General features: G+C 40.9%; 1 protein-coding gene across 3 annotated transcripts; it reads right to left on the bottom strand.

The window, feature by feature from the left end:
- Window positions 1-72: 72 nt before the first annotated feature.
- LOC131926077 (zinc finger and SCAN domain containing protein 4C-like) lies at window positions 73-15,521 on the bottom strand. Of its 3 annotated transcripts, none has more exons than XM_059281356.1 (5): window positions 15,394-15,521; window positions 11,877-12,052; window positions 4,359-4,849; window positions 1,416-1,575; window positions 73-1,332 (listed from the first exon to the last, which is right to left on the bottom strand). In XM_059281356.1, exons 3-5 carry the CDS (start codon window positions 4,752-4,754, stop codon window positions 353-355), a joined length of 1,536 nt encoding a protein of 511 aa, XP_059137339.1. In that variant the 5' UTR covers window positions 4,755-4,849; window positions 11,877-12,052; window positions 15,394-15,521; the 3' UTR covers window positions 73-352. The 3 variants fall into 3 exon arrangements, with proteins under 3 accessions (XP_059137339.1, XP_059137350.1, XP_059137357.1); XM_059281367.1 differs by having other exon boundaries at window positions 11,877-12,015; window positions 15,394-15,515; XM_059281374.1 differs by having other exon boundaries at window positions 11,877-11,933; window positions 15,394-15,515.
- Window positions 15,522-16,148: the final 627 nt, after the last annotated feature.

The following is a 16,148-nucleotide window of genomic DNA, read 5'->3' as shown; positions in this document are numbered from 1 at the left end:
GGCCCAAAATCCCTACAAAGAGGTGCCAACATAGGACACACACTCACACACACAAAACATAACACACAGGAGAAACGCAGAAGCATCAACATTTATTTGCTAACGGGAAATAATATATCAGCCAATATTTAGGCATCTGGAAAACAGTGAACAAACTGACCAACTACTCATCTTCTTTACCCTCTAACGAAAGCAGGACAGAGATAGAACAACAGGTGGAAAGAACAATCCTTCAAGATAAATGAACCATCTTCACTGGCTAAGTGCTATTTAGAAGCTACATGATTCTTCATGTGCAGATGAAACACTGAGGCAGAAGCTCTGCTAGCTTCTGTTGAGGAATGTTAAGAGTTTAGTCATATTTGTGGTAATTCCTCAGGTGACGGTGGTATGTGGATGACTGGCGGAAGCGATGGTAACACAGGGAGCAGGTGTAGGGCTTCTCTCCCGTGTGAATCCTCTCATGAGCCTGCAGGTTGGTCTTGTGGCTGAAGGACCTTCCACATGTGCTACATGTGAAAGGTTTCTCTGGCAAATGGATGACCTCATGATTTCGGAGGTCTGAGACTTGGTAGAAGGCTTTCAGACAGTGGGTACAGACAAATGACCTCTCCTTCCTGTGCTTTTTCTGGTGGACCGAGAGGTTACAACGATATTTGAAGGCCCTGGAACATTCCTCACATTTGTATGGTTTAAGATCAATGTGGAGTCTTTCCCGGTGACCCTCACATACAGAATTTGCCTGGTTATTCTGGTAAACAGAAACAGGCTCAGAAGTACACTGCTCTGGCCTGGAGAGGAACCCTGGTACCCCCATATGGATATTTTCAGGAGAATGGGATATTGGGGACATTTCCTGGGACCTACATGTGCCCCAAATTGCTCTTCGGGAATCCCAGAGAACTCCATATGAAACATCTCCCTCTTTAGGCTCAGGACACTGTCCTCTCTGAATAATGAGAAGGGAATCCATCTCATTTTTGAGATTGCTAATACCACTATTTACATCAGTGGTGATCAAGAATGTATTGCGGCCATCTCCACTATCTTCAGACTGGTCTGTTCCAGAGAGAGACACTGCTTGTACCTCCATAGGGATATGTTTATAAGCAGGTGCCCTCAGGGGCTCTGCCTGGTACCTAGAGGTGCCTTGACTTGCTCTTCCGGAATCCTGAGGAACTCCATAAGAAACATCTCCCTCTTCAGGCTCAAGATACTGCCCTGTCTGAATAATGAGAAGGGAGTCCATCTCATTTCTGGGACTACTAACACCATTATTTACTTCAGGATTATTCAAGAAAGTGTTTCGGCCATCTTCACTGTTTTCATATCCTGTGGAAATAAGAATCTATGAAACTGTGCCCAGAAAGGGGTCCTCACACAACACCCCTCTTCTCTCCAGGTTCCCTACTAACCTGTTGCCAGCAACATGTCTTGGGGGATAGGCAAGGGTGTTCCTGCATTTGCTTGGGTTGTAGTTGTTGCTGATTGCTGCCGTTTCAAAAGCTTGATGACTTCTTTTAAGGTCATGCTCTCTGAAAAGAGGGCTTCCTGCCCATGCATGGATACATGAACCTGTAAACAAAGTCAGATGACCACTGTCAGTGATTCTGTGGATTACAGAAAAAAACCTCCCCTCCACTTGCTTTCACAGGATCCCTGGACTATTGGTTAGCTCATTTGTGTATTCCACATCTGTTCTCTAAAGTCACTATTTTTGCAAGTATTTGAGTCACTATCACTAGGGAAAAAACAAAGTTAGGTCCTTGAGGTATGTCTACAACATTTTCTTTAACTGATCAGCACACTAAAGGAGGGTCAGATGAAGTTAGGACAATCTGGAAAGGCTTAAAGAAAGGCTGTGCATTCTTCTGGGGATTGTCCCCCAACCCATATCTCACACCAAGGACATTTCAATTATTACCAAATGGCTGTCTTGGGGGAAAGAAAGTCTGGCCCTAAGTTCCTTGAGTGGTCTCTCATTTCTGGAGACCCTCTTAATTCACTTAATTAGAGCTGTCTGTCTGTTCCACTGTTCCAATATAGCCAGTCTGTTTTTTTTTTTGTTGTTGTGTGTGTGTGTTTTTTTTGGTAATGGCTGGAATTTCACAGTTCCTCATCAATCTGTAACTCCTTACTTTCAGTCTTTCAGTTGCCCCCAGGACCCCTGCTATCTTCACATTCATTCTCTGGTTCATGGCAAAGCTCTTCCAGAGAAAGCTGCCACTGTAGCCTCCAGCCTCTGATCAGTGGAGGCTTAAGATTAGATGCCATCTTATTACAAGTCAAAAAGAAGTTTGTTGTTGTTTTCTGTAAAACTTGAATACGACTGTGACTTGACCCATTTTCTGAAATTTTACCTGTTCTGCAGTCTATACTCTGGCCACATCCTGACCTCCACCCTGATAAGATATTCTGCCAGATAATTTTGAAATGTTCAGTCAAATTTCTATGCAAACAAAAAAATCCCCCAACCCTTGGATTCCCCCTACTCTTAAAGTTTTTCTAAGCTATATAAACCCCATTGACTCCTGTGTTCACTGCTATTTCAGCCCTGTCTAACAGAAAATAAAGCTTGCTGAATTTAACCAAAAAATTGGGTAACAGTCTTTACACTTGTTCAGTGGGATTAACGATAGGTCATTTTCGATCTAGAATCCTCAGAAACTCAATTGTGATTCAGAGTACCTGTTATCTTGGTGTCCTAGCCTCAGATTGACAATCATTATGTTCTCTCTTTGAACCTCATGATTCTTCCATTACCACTCGGGAGGAAGCCAAGGCTTTCGCATTCCCCATCTCCAGCCATTAGTCTGCTCTCCTTCTCCCACTGTCCCTTCCCTTTGCTGTGTGAATGGTCTTTATTTCCAAAAACTACAATTCCTTGTCCCTCCCACTGACTACTAGCCCTAGGCAACCACCCTTGCCCAAAGACACCCTTTAAAAAAGCTATAATTTGGGGGCTTTTCGTTTATTTATTAATGAGTCCTTAACAGAACTAATACCTGTCTGAATCAAGTTCAACACATACATTATCTCTATAAGTTGCACATTGCCTCTGCTCTTAGGAACATGACTGGACCATTAGGGCAGTAGTTTACTCGGAATTAAGTTTCAATCATGAAATTCTCAATTTAAAACAGAGTGCAAGTGTGAAACTGTGAATAAAACAAACTGTGAAATGTAAACTTGTTTACAGAGTAAACAAATGACAGGGTGGGGTGGATGACACCTTTAATCCATCACTAGAGAAGAGGGCCAGCTGGGGCTACACTAGGAAACCATGCCTCAAATTGAGAAAAATAAATAAAAATTAATTTTAAAAAAACTGACCAAACAATCAAATTGATATTGAAACCAAAAAAACCTAAAACACTCAGTGATTTGTACAATGACTTCCAGTAATGTGTGTAAGGGGTATTTAAAAAATTTCTCCACCCAGACCATTTCCATCAGTGACTTAGAATTATGCAAATCTAGACTTTGAAATATGAGCCAATGTAATTACATGTATGTTAAGACATTCTGGACTTCAAATCTTGCACTTAAGCACCATTATTCATCAAGGCATTTCTTATGGGTGTGTCAGTGTTGTGTATACAGGTGACAGTCATGACAGCCATATATATTTTTTTTTCTGAGACAGGGTTTCTCTGTGTAGTTTTGGTGCCTGTCCTGGATCTCGCTCTGTAGACCAGGCTGGCCTCAAACTCACAGAGATCCACCTGGCTCTGCCACCCAAGTGCTGGGATTAAAGGCACAGGCCACCACTGACTGGCGAGAGCCTTATTTCAACATCAGAAACCTTATTCTTACATTTCTGCCTCCCCAGTATTTTAGACAGGGGATCTTCTGACAGATAGTAACATACAAGGAAAGCCAAGTATCCACTTTAATCCTCCGTTTCTGCTTCCCAGGTCTGGAGATCACAGGCTAGTGCTGAGAGACAGATTTTTAGCCAGATTCCCATTCAATTTTCAGTGTTACAGTATGGACACCTCCCTGACTGAGCCATGTCACAGACCCATGACATCTCCTCTAAAGCCTTAAAGGCTCTGCTCAAATGTCAACTCTCCAGTCTCTCTATCACAATGTAAATTAATTAAATTTAATTATGACTCTACACAATTGATGCATTCCTTTCTGCTTTATTCGTGCTAATTCAGAGCACTGAATATTATCTCTTGTAACAATTTCAGAAAGAGAGAACAATCTCACTAATAACAAAAATAAATAAATAAAATAACAAAAATAAAAACAACAAAAAATTCACTAATAACACCTTCTCCTAATTTATCCCGAAAAGCAAATGACAGTCTTTCCTCCTAGCCTAGCCACCTCTTATCCCACTTACTTACCATTACAGGAGGCTTCAAGCACTCATCAGTCAGACCCTCCATGAATCTCCTCATGTTTCTGCCGCTTGATTCCCATTTCTCTTTCAAGGCAAACTTGTCCTTGCAGTGCCCAGTGATGAGAAACTGCCTCAAGACCAGTTCAGAAATCATCTGCTCCTTGCTCTGCTGTTCTGGCTGCAACCAGGAGGTAAACCTCTCCCAGAGTATTTGCAGCTCCCGCTTTGCACGGGAGCCACTGTCATTTGGGGGAAAGTTGGGCTGGGCAATTGAAGAGTTAAAGATGTCCTCTCCAGACTGCACAGAGGAACCCTGGATTGAAATAAACTCTGGGTTGTCCATTTCAGTATAATTTTTTGGTGACCAGGGCTTAAAGGATTCTCTGATCTGTGAAGCCATTCTGGTCAGGATTCTCAGAAAGATTCAACTATGGAAGTTTGGTATCTGGCTTGGGACGTGAGGATCTGCTCCAACAATTAGTGGATATGTAAAAGCTGAAAGTTCAAAAAGAGAAGAGACACTTATTAAAGTAAAAAAAATCGACTGAGAGTTCTGTTACTGCAGGTTTCATAACAGTAAATGCTTCATCCTAGTCCTACACAAATGCTTCCAGAGAACACACCAAAGAGTAGCTGTGAAGTGGAACAATACAGGACTCCATAGGGGGAAAAATCCTGTGTTGAGGATGGGAAGATGTACCATAAGAACACAGCAAGTTGTGCAGAAGCTCGGGGCTATCTGTTCCTCCCTTGCAATTGGTGAAGTTATTGTGGCACATCTTCAAATTTTAAGTTCCACCCTCGTCTCCCATTCTAAACTGCCATAGAACAATCTTTCCATAAGAAAACCATTAAAGTGGATGACCAGCAACATTAAATTCACAGAGCAGCAAAGACACGTCCATTACACACACATCACTTGGTCCCATCCTTGAGTAGCTTCCAGAATTTAAATGCTTAATCAGAGAGGTTGTCCAAAAGACCACACTCCACCATTGAGATTTCCCCAAAATTGTGATGCAGAATCTTGTACAGCCCACAAATGATAACATACACAAGGGCACAAAGAAGGGAAATCCTTCTATTCTCTAAACTTAACTTTTTTCTGGGGTTAATCTCAAGGGTGATTCATGGATGCACTGGCAGATGCACTGGCCCTATGCTCTACCTCATCTGAGATTCTATCCAAGCTGTCCTCCTTTTTAGTGCCAGGCTTCAGTGAGTCAATCTGTGATGCTGACAGGTTTGAGAATGTGATTAGATCACACCTCCTGTGCCTTGGTGCAGCAGCTCACAACTTTCTCGCCATTACTCTTGAAATACAGCAGGAGGGTTGGTAGTCTCAGCACAGCCTAGTCGCCTAGGAAGACCAAGGTCAGCTTGGCCTAATGTGAACAGATGGTGCCTAACTATAACAGCAAAAACAAGCAATCACGCAAACATGGGAAAGACACTTTTCCCACTGATTGAGTCAGACATGGAATCCTACCTCAGCCCCAGCTCTGCATCTGGCGAACACATCCTAAGCAAGCATAGCAAGTCACTGTAGTGAAAGGGGACAATACCACACTGAGAGGGAGTACCGAGACTGGCATTTATTTCCCATGACATCTGATCCTGTGTTCTCACATTGGCTCAATCCAAACTCGTTAATATGTCCTGATTTCCAAAGGGTTTTGGATCCCAAATACAGTGGTGAACAAGGAAAAATCCTTAGCAGTGGATTGAGACAGAGGGCAAGAGGTGCTCAGGTGGTGTCTGAAACACAACACAGAAAAGACAGAGGCTAAACAGGGCTCTGTAGGCAGAGCGGCTTATATTTTATTAGGTGGAAACATATGATGTTTGGTAGACATGATGTGAGAACTAGTCTGTGGAGGAAATAAAATGATGTGGCCCGATAATGAGAAGGTTTTTGTTGTGTCTTCTTTGTCGTATGTGTGTGTGTGTGTGTGTGTGTGTGTGTGTGTGTGTTCGTGCTTGTTTTTGCAAAAGGGTGTCTTGTAGCCTAATCTGCTCATAAACTCACTACGTAATTGAGAATGACCTGTACTGCAATCCTATGGCTTCTATCTCCCCTTTGATGGGGTTCCATAGCTGCCTCAGTATTTCAAGCATCATTGTTTGCTGGTCTGTTTGTCTTTGTTTTTTTCTGATACAGTGTCTCTCTCTATGTAGCCCTAGCTGTCCTGTAATTCCCTATCTAGACCATCCTGGCATGGAACTCACAGAGATCCACCTGCTTCTGTCTCTTGAATGCTGGGATTAAAAGCATGTGCCACCACTACTGGATTTCTCCAAGCATTCTAATCATTAGGTTGAATTCTATGCCCTGAAATTCACGAGTTGAGATCATGATATCAAAATTGTAGTTAACCGCAGCACAAAAGTGAAAACCCTAAATGCCATCATCCTAAAGAAAGATAGAAGTCAAGTAATGAAAAATTCTGAAGCCTAAAGTCTCTCTTAAACTGCACTACTGAGAAATTTGAATGTTAAAACCCCAAGCCAGTTTTCCTAGAAGAATAAAAACTGACTGGATAGTGTTAGAAAGACATATTCTGGGAATCAACTAATGAAAACATATGCCAACGGCTAAACTTCACTGTAAAAATCATCATTTGTCTGCATTGATATTCATTCCTGTTGATGAAATTCTGGATTTTAATACGTTAAAGAAACACTGATCAGGGGACACATTCATATGAAAATAGTTGATTTCATGAAAATAAGAACACTCATGCTGGACACAACCAGACCCCAGGAACCCCCACCCTTTGCTGCCCCAGTTGCTGGCCAGCAGGGAACACTTCTGTGGGCAGGATCCCCCACCAAAATCTCCCTTCAGATCCTGCAATCTACAAGACCCATGCCCTACCCCAAACCTACCCATCCCTTCCTGAAACAAAGAATCTCCCAGCTCTCATTGGACCAAGAGCACTGATAGACTCAAGAGCAGCTCCCTGAGACACAGAATCTGCCAGCTTCAATTAGACCAAGAGCTAAGACTGCACCCAGAGTGGCCCCCTGAGAAACAGACACAGCAAGCACAGACTGGACCAAGAGCAGCACACTCACACAGATACCTCTTGCACCTATTGGAGGAAGAGATGGGTAGACACCAATGCAAAAATACATAAAACAACATAAAGAGCAATATGGCATTGCCAGAACCTACCAGTTCTACAATAGCAAGACCTGAACATCACAACGAAGAAGAAGCAGAAGAAAGTGACCTTAAAAATAACTTTATGCCAGGCGGTGGTGGCACACGCCTTTAATCCCAGCACTCGGGAGGCAGAGCCAGGCAGATCTCTGTGAGTTCGAGGCCAGCCTGGGCTACCAAGTGAGTTCTAGAAAAGGCACAAAGCTACACAGAGAAACCCTGTCTCGAAAAACCAAAAACAAACAAACAAACAAACAAACAAAAAACCCTTTATGACGATGACAAAGGCCTTTAAAGAGGAAATGAAAAATTTACTTAAATAAATTGAGGAAAAGACAAAAAATTGGAACAAATAAATAATCTCTTAAAGAAAGCCAAGAAAACCATGAAAAAGCAATTAAACATGTGAAGGAAACAATTGAAGACCTGAAAAGTGAAATAGACATAATGAAGAAGACACAAACCAGTGAAATGCTGCAAAGAGAAAATCTGAGTAAACAAACAGGAACTACACACCATGTAAGCATAACCAACAGAATATAAGAGATGGAAGAGAGAATCTATGGTGTAGAGGATATAAGAGAGGAAACAGATTCATCAGTCAAAGAAAACACCAAAGCCAAAAAAGTCGTAACACAAAATGTCCAGGAAATCTGAAACACCATGAAAAGGCCAAACCTAAGAATAATAGAGATGAAGGAGAAAAATACCTACTCAAAGGCACAGAAAATATATTCAACAAAATCACAGAAGAAAAGTTTCACAACTTAAAGAAGAAAATATCTATGAAGATACAAGAAGCTTATAAAACACCAAATAGATTAGATCCCCCCCAAAAAAGTCCCCTCACCAAATAATAATTAAACCACTAAACATACAGAATATAGAAAGAATATTAGGAGCAGCAAAGGAAAAAAGCACAGTGACGTATAAAGGCAAACCCATCAGAATAACACCTGACTTCTCAATGCAGACTTTGAAAGCCAAAAAGTCCTAGACAGCTACAATGCAGACACTAAGAGGCCATGGATGCCAGCCCTGACTAATATACCCAGCAAAACTTTCAATCACCATAGACAGAGTGAACAAGACATTCCAAGACAAAACCAGATTTAAATAATACCTATCCACAAATCCAGCCCTACAGAAAGCACTAGAAGGAAAACTCCCACTTACAGAAGTCAGATTGAACCATGAAAACACAGGCAATGATAACCCCACAGCTGCAAATCTTGAAGAAGGGAAATACACATCTACCACTAAAAGATAACAGGAATTGAAAATCACTGGTCATTAATATTCCTTAATATCAATGGAATCAATTTGCCTATAAAAAGACATAGGCTAACAGAATGGATACAAAAACAGCATCCATCCTTCTGCTGCACACAAGAAACATACCTCAACTTCAAAGACAGACACTACCTCAGAGTAAAAGGCTAGGAAAAGACTTTCCAAATGGACTTAAGAAGCAAGCTAGTGCAGCCATCCTAATATCTAACAAAATAGACTTCAAACTAAAATCAATCAAAAGAGATCAGGAAGCATATTACATATTCACCACAGGAAAAATCCACCAAGATGAAGTCTCAATTCTGAACATTTATGCCCCAAATACAAGAGCACCAACATATGTAAAAGAAACATTACTAAAGTTTAGATCATACATCAAACCCCACACAATAATAGTGGGAGACTTCAATGCCCCACTCTCACCAATGTATTGATCTTCCAGACAAAAACTTAACAGAGAAATAAGGTATCTAACAGATGCTATGACTCAAATGGCCTTAATCGATATGTACAGAACATTCCACCCTAACAAAAAATAATATACCATTTTCTCAGCACCCATGGAACCTTCGCTGAAGCAATCATATACTTTTTCACAAAGCAAATCTCAACAGCTACAAAAAATTGGAATAACCTCCTATATTTTATCAGACCATCATGACTTAATGTTAGATTTCAACAATAACAAAAATAACAGAAATTCTACAATCTCATGGAAACTGAATAATGCTCAACTGAATCACCAATAGTCAAGGAAGAAATAAAGAAAGAAATTAAAGACTTCCTAGAAATCAATGAAAATGAATGTACTACATACCCAAACTAATGGAACCCTATGAAAGCAGTGTTAAGAGGAAAATTCATAGCTCTAAATGAACACATAAAGAAGTTGAAGAAATCTCACACTAGTGACTTAACAACACACCTAAAAGCTCTAGAACAAAAAGAAGCAAAGTCACAAAGGAGGAACAGATGCCAGGAAATGATCAAATTGAGAGCTGAAATCTATAAAATAGAAATAAAGAGAACAATACAAAAAAAAATCAATGAAACAAAGAGTTGGTTCTTTGAGAAAATAAACAAGATAGACAAGCCCTTATTCAAACTAACCAAAAGGCAGATAAAATATCCAAATTAACAAAATCAGAAATGAAAAGGGATACATAACAACAAACAATGAGGAATTCCAAAGAATCATCAGGTCATATTTCAAAATCCTGTATTCCACAAAATTGGAAAATCTAAAAGAAATGGACGATTTTCTGGATAGGTACCACATACTAAAGTTAAATCAAAACCAGATAAACAATTTAAACAGACCTATAACCCCTAAGGAAATAGAAACTGTCATTAAAAGTCTCCCAACAAAAAAAAAAAAAGCTCTGGACCAGATGATTTCAGTGCAGAATTTTCTCAGAATTTCAAAGAGCTAATACCAATACTCTTCAAATTGTTCCACACAATAGAAACAGAAGAAACATTACCAAATTCTTTTTATGAAACCACACAAAGATGAAACAAAGAAAGAGAATTACAGACCAATCTCCCTCATGAACACTGATGCAAAAAAAAAACCCAAAAAACAAAAAAACAAAAAATGAAAACCTCAATATTGTACTGGCAAAGTGAATCTAAGAACACATGAAAAAAATTATCCACCACGATCAAGTACGCTTCATCCCAGAGACACAAGGACGGTTCAACATATGAAAATCTGTCAATATAATACACCATATAAACAAAATGTAAGAAAAAAAAAACACATGATCATCTCATTAGATGCTGAAAAAGGCTTTCACAAAATCCAACACCCCCTTCATAATAAAGGTTCTAAAGAGATCAAAAATACGAGTGCCATATCTAAACGTAATAAAGGCAATTTACAGCAAGGCGCCAGACAACATCAAACTAAATGGAGAGAAACTCAAAGCGATTCTACTACAATCAGGAACAACACAAGGCTGTCCACTCTCCCCATATTTATTCATTATAGTACTTGAAGATCTATCTATAGCAATAACACAACAATGAAAGGAGATCAAGGGGATATAAACTGGAAAGGAAGAAGTCAAACTTTCACTATTTGCAGATGATATGATAGTATATATAAGTGATGCCAAAAATTCTACCAGGGAACTCCTACAGCTGATAAACTCCTTCAGTAAGGCAGAAGGATACAAAGTTAACTCAAAAAGAAAAAAAAATCAGTAAACCTCCTATATATAAATGATAAATGGGCTGAGAAAGAAATCAGATACATCACCCTTTTCAATAGCCACAAATAATATAAAGTACCTTGGGGTAACTCTAACTAAGCAAGTGAAAGACCTGTGTGACAAGAACTTTAAGTCTTTGAAGAAAGAAACTGAAGAAGGTATCAGAAACTGGAAAGACCTCCCATGCTCATGGATAGGTAGGGTTAACATAGTAAAAATGGTAATCTCACCAAAAGCAATCTACAGATTCAATGCAATCCCCATCAAAATCCCAACACAATTCTTCACAGACCTGGAAAGAACGATACTCAACTTGATGTGGAAAAACAAAAAACCCAGGTTAGCTAAAACAATCCTGTACAATAAAACCACCTCTGAAGGCATCACCATACCTGACATCAAGCTCTACTATAGCGCTAAAGTAATAAAAACAGCTTGATTGGAATAAAAACCAGCATGTGGACCGATGGAATCGAACTGAAGATCCTGACATTAATCTACACACCAATGAACACCTGATTTTTGATAAAGAAGCCAAAACTGTACAATGGAAAAAAGAAAGCATCTTCAACAACTGGTGCTGGTATAACTGGATGTCAACATATGGAAGATTGCAAAACTGATCCATATCTATCACCATGCACAAAACTCGAGTCCAAGTCGATCAAGGACCTCAATATAAAACCAGTTACATTGAACCTGACAGAAGAGAAACTAGGAAGTAGTCTTGAACACATTGGCACAGGACTACTTCCTAAATATATCACCAGTAGCACAGACACTGAGAGCAACAAATAATAAAGTAATAAACAATTAATAAATGAAATGGGTACCTGAGCTGGCTTACCCCAGTAATCCAATTGGTTAATACCCTGAGTGTCATCACAGAGCCTTCATCCAGTAACTGATGGAAGCAGATGCAGAGATCCACAGCCAAACACCAGGCAGAGCTCCAGGAGTCCAGTCCAAGAGAGAGAAGAGGGCTTCTATGAGCAAGGGGCATCAAGATCATGATGGGGAAACCTACAGAGATGACCAAACCAAACTAGTGGGAACTCATGAAATTTAGATGAACACCTGTGGAGCTTCCAGGAGACTGGACTAGGCCCTCTGCGTAAGCAAGACAGTTTGTGTAGCTTGATCTGCTTAAGAGGACCCCTGATAGTAGGATCAAGATCCATTCCTGGTGCATGAACAGGCTTTTGGTGCCCACTCCCTATGGTGGGACACCTCAAACAGCCTTGATGTGGGGGAGGGGCTTGAACTTGTCTCTACTGAATGTACCAGGCTCTGCTGATTCCCCATGGGAGACCTTACCTTCTTGTAGGAGGGAATGGGGGGAGTTGTTGGGGGAGGGGAGGCTGAAGAGGAGGGCGGAGGGAAGAGGGGGATTTGTGATTGATATGTAAAATGAGTAATTTTTTTTCTTAATTAAAAAAACAGTCATGCCACTGTGTATCACCATTTTCTTCCTGCCAATTCGTTTTTTGTCTGTGTGAGTGTGTGGAATTGATTTCCACTCACCCAGAGCAGCACAGAATCACGACACAGGAGAGCTGGGAATTGAAAAATGAACATTTTTGTACAGATTTCAAACCATAGAGAAAAGACCCTTTTGGTTCTCTTCTCTAACATCCCAGGCTGACTCTGAACATGGTATGAAGTCAAAGATGACCTTGAGCTTCTGATACTGGAGCCTCCACCTCCAAGTGCTGGGCTTGCAGGTGAGAGGGAGTCCTAGGGATCATGCAGTATGGGTATTAATCTGAGTAGTTTTGGAATATTAGGTAAGCACCCTACAAACTGAGTTTCAGCCTCAGCTCTGTAAGAATTTTTGAAAGAGAAGAATGATGTAGAAAACCAATGTGAATTAATCAGCTCAGCAGAGTTATGCTCTACTGAAAAAAAAAAAAGTGGACCCATCTTCCAGGAAGGTCTGCAGAACCAGTTATTCCCACTGTAATTGGCCAGAATTATGGAATCGTTCCACAAGTGTACTCGGGCTGCCTATGTCTGTACTACCAGTTTGTGTGGAGGATTTTGTTTTCTTTTTATTTAAATCTTTAAGTCATTTAAATCATATTTTTGTTTTTGTGTCAATTTAGCACACATGTTTTTAGAGTTCTTATGTGAGAAAATAAGAACAGGTTGAACATAGTTTTCCAAAGTTGAAAGTGCTCACTCAGGAGTCAGCTTTTCCTGTCTGCCTGATGTATACTAGTGAAACATTTAGAGATAAGAACACACCTCAGTGGTAGACATGTGCTTACCACATATGTAAGGGCCCTAGATCTGTGCTTTAGAATCAGTTCCTAAACCTAACACACAGTTAGGGTCAGAGGGATTCCGAGAATCCCCATTTCTCTTCTACAATTATCATTGAACATTAAGCCTAAGAAAAGGCTTAGCCAAGGGATAGAAACCACAGCGGATGTGCCCAGCATTGACAGTTGGACTTAGTGCAAGCTGCATTTGGCACTTGGCCACACTCGGCCTCATTTCTACTAACTTTGACAAACACAGTACTGAAAATGAAGAGAAGATGGAGAAATAAGCTAGTTGAAAGCTGTTGACATGTGCCCACCATGCATAAGCAAAAACACACAACACAGTACCTGGGAAGTTCATATTAAAAAACTTCAGGGCCATTCTCTAAACAATTAACTCATTTTTTAATTTTTTTTTTAGTCATTTTAAATACCAACCACAGTTCCCTCTCCCTCCCCACCTCTCCCCAATCCCCCACCTCTCCTTCACCCTGCCCAACCTCCACCCAAAATCAATGTGGAGCAAATCAAAAAGCCAGCTCATATACCAGGGATAGATCCTGGTCCCACTGCCAGGGGTCCCTCAAACAGACCAGGCAACAAAACTGTTGTCCACACGCAGAGGTCCTAGTTCGGTCCCATGCAGGCTCCCCAGCTGTGGGTCTAGTGTCCATGTGATCCCACAAGTTCAGATCATCTATCTCGGTGGATTTCCCCATCATGATCTTGACCCCCACCCCCCCACCCCGGTTCATGAAATCCCTCTTCCCTCTCTTCAACTGGACTCCTGGACTCCCTTAGAGGATGGTCAAACTAATAGCACTGCTATATCGTGTAAATTTACCTTTCCTGGGAGCAAAATCGATTTAGCACACATTTCTATAGGATTAATTTAATCATAAAGATATTTGATAAGAAAATTTAAGTTCTCAAACATGAAAAGTTCTATTTGTGCTAGATACTAACTAGCATGTTAGAATAGATTTAGATACCTTAATCCCTTGGTCTCACTGGGCTTCACATTTTGTCTATTTGATATCTGACTTTAGATTCAAGCTTATGTAAATTATTAGCTTCAGTCAAATAAAATTGATAAAAGGCATATTTAAATTCTGTAAGTGCCTAGCTATCACACAGGACTCCATAAATATGAATAATTTTTATATTACAGTTAAAAATTTAAACAATCTTTTTTGTTGTTGTTGTTTTTCGAGACAGGGTTTCTTTGTGTAGCTTTGGGGGCTGTCCTGGAACTCGCTCTGTAGACCAGGCTGGCCTTGAACTCACAGAGTGCTGAGATTAAAGGCATGCACCACCACTGCCCAGCTAAAAATTTAAACAATCTTAATTGTTGTTCCTGAAACCTCTTCTGATTTTTCTAAGTGGAGATAATTATAATAAATTACAATTATATGTGAAAAATAAATAAAATAAAATATGAAGAGAGGGAGGAGAGATTATGGGAGCAAGGGGCTCAGGATCATGATGGGAAAAAAACCCACAGAGATAGTGTAGCTAGTGGGAGCTCACTGACAGCTGGGGAGCCTGCATGGGACCGCACTGGGCCCTCTGAATGTGGGTGAAAGTTCTGTGGCTTGATGTGTTTGTGGGTCCTCCGGCAATGGGGACAGGATTTATCCTGGGTACACAAATGGGCTTTTTAGAGCCCACTCCCTATGGTGCAATGCCTTACTCATCTGTGATGTAGGGGGCGGGGCTTAGCTCAGTCCCAACTTGGTATGCCAGCCTGCATTGACTACACAAGGGAGGCTTTACCGATATGAGGAGTGGATGCGGATGGAATGGGGGGGGGGGGACGAGGAGCGGGTGAAGGGGAAAGGGGGAGGCACAGGGGTTGGTATGTAAAATAATAAAAAATAAAAAATAAAAAAACCCTGCAGGGATGGAGGACGTTCATCCCTGAGCAGTGTGACTGGCTCACTTTTATTTAATTTTGGATTTCTGATTCCCTTGTCCACTCCTGAACTTAGGGTAGTTTGTGGGGAAATTCATGCGGAGGCATCATTAAGAAGTACCTCACTGGAAGTTTGCTTGCGACCACCCTCAACCCTCTGTCCTTTGGGGGCTGTTACATACCGTCTAGAGAAGCCTGTCCCCACGCTGGAGCTGAAGAAACCGTCTTAGGTGTTTTCCAGAAGTCTCGGGGTCTTTGTAAGGGGCCTGCAGCTGGGGGTGAGAGTTGTAGCTGCCTGTTGCTTTTCCTGACTGACCTGGATGTAGCCTCCTTTGTTGCCGCCTCTGACTTCATAGAAGAGGTCCTGAAGGTCTGCTTTCTAGACAGGCAAGTGAAAGGGGCACTCTCGTGTAGCTAGCTAGCCTAGGTCCGCCACATCTGCGCCTCTGATCCTTCGAGACGTCTAGCCTTACTTTAATCTTATTTCCATTTAAGTATACAAGTGTTTTCTGTTGTGAGTAACACAAATAACCCCCAACACACACACACACACACACACACACACACACACACACACACACACACACACACACACCCCTACTCCTCTATTGTACTTTTTAAAAATATTTTTGGGGAAAAAAAACCTCTTTAGCTCAGGCTGGCCTAGATCCCATGGTGATCCTTATGCCTCCACCTCCTATGTTCCTCCTATCAAGATTTTTACAAAGGAAAAAACATCCCCCATGCCTATCAGCCTGTGCAAGAATTTCTACAATATCAAAATGCCTTAAGACTGTTTAGAGAGGAATAAACAAGGTCTGCACACAATAGAGCTGTGTAAACAGCTGCTTTAAGTCTGTACAGCATTGTCAGGCAACCATCACAATTCCTGTCTGCTATTATTTAATTTACCCTTTCTGTGAGACCCCACTCTGCC

Source organism: Peromyscus eremicus, chromosome 1 (assembly GCF_949786415.1).
Source record: "Peromyscus eremicus chromosome 1, PerEre_H2_v1, whole genome shotgun sequence".
NCBI lineage: Eukaryota > Metazoa > Chordata > Mammalia > Rodentia > Cricetidae > Peromyscus > Peromyscus eremicus.
The sequence above is the reverse complement of the archived record's forward strand: the minus strand, read 5'-3'. Positions and strand labels throughout refer to the sequence as shown.

Excerpts from the sequence above, each read along its gene's own strand:
- LOC131926077 (XM_059281356.1), bottom strand. The coding sequence starts at position 4,754 with ATGGCTTCACAGATCAGAGAATCCTTTAAGCCCTGGTCACCAAAAAAT. Across the intron at positions 1,576-4,358 it reads GCTTGAAGCCTCCTGTAATG|GTTCATGTATCCATGCATGG; the intron begins GTAAGTAAGTGG and ends CTTTGTTTACAG. Across the intron at positions 1,333-1,415 it reads AGACATGTTGCTGGCAACAG|GATATGAAAACAGTGAAGAT; the intron begins GTTAGTAGGGAA and ends TTATTTCCACAG.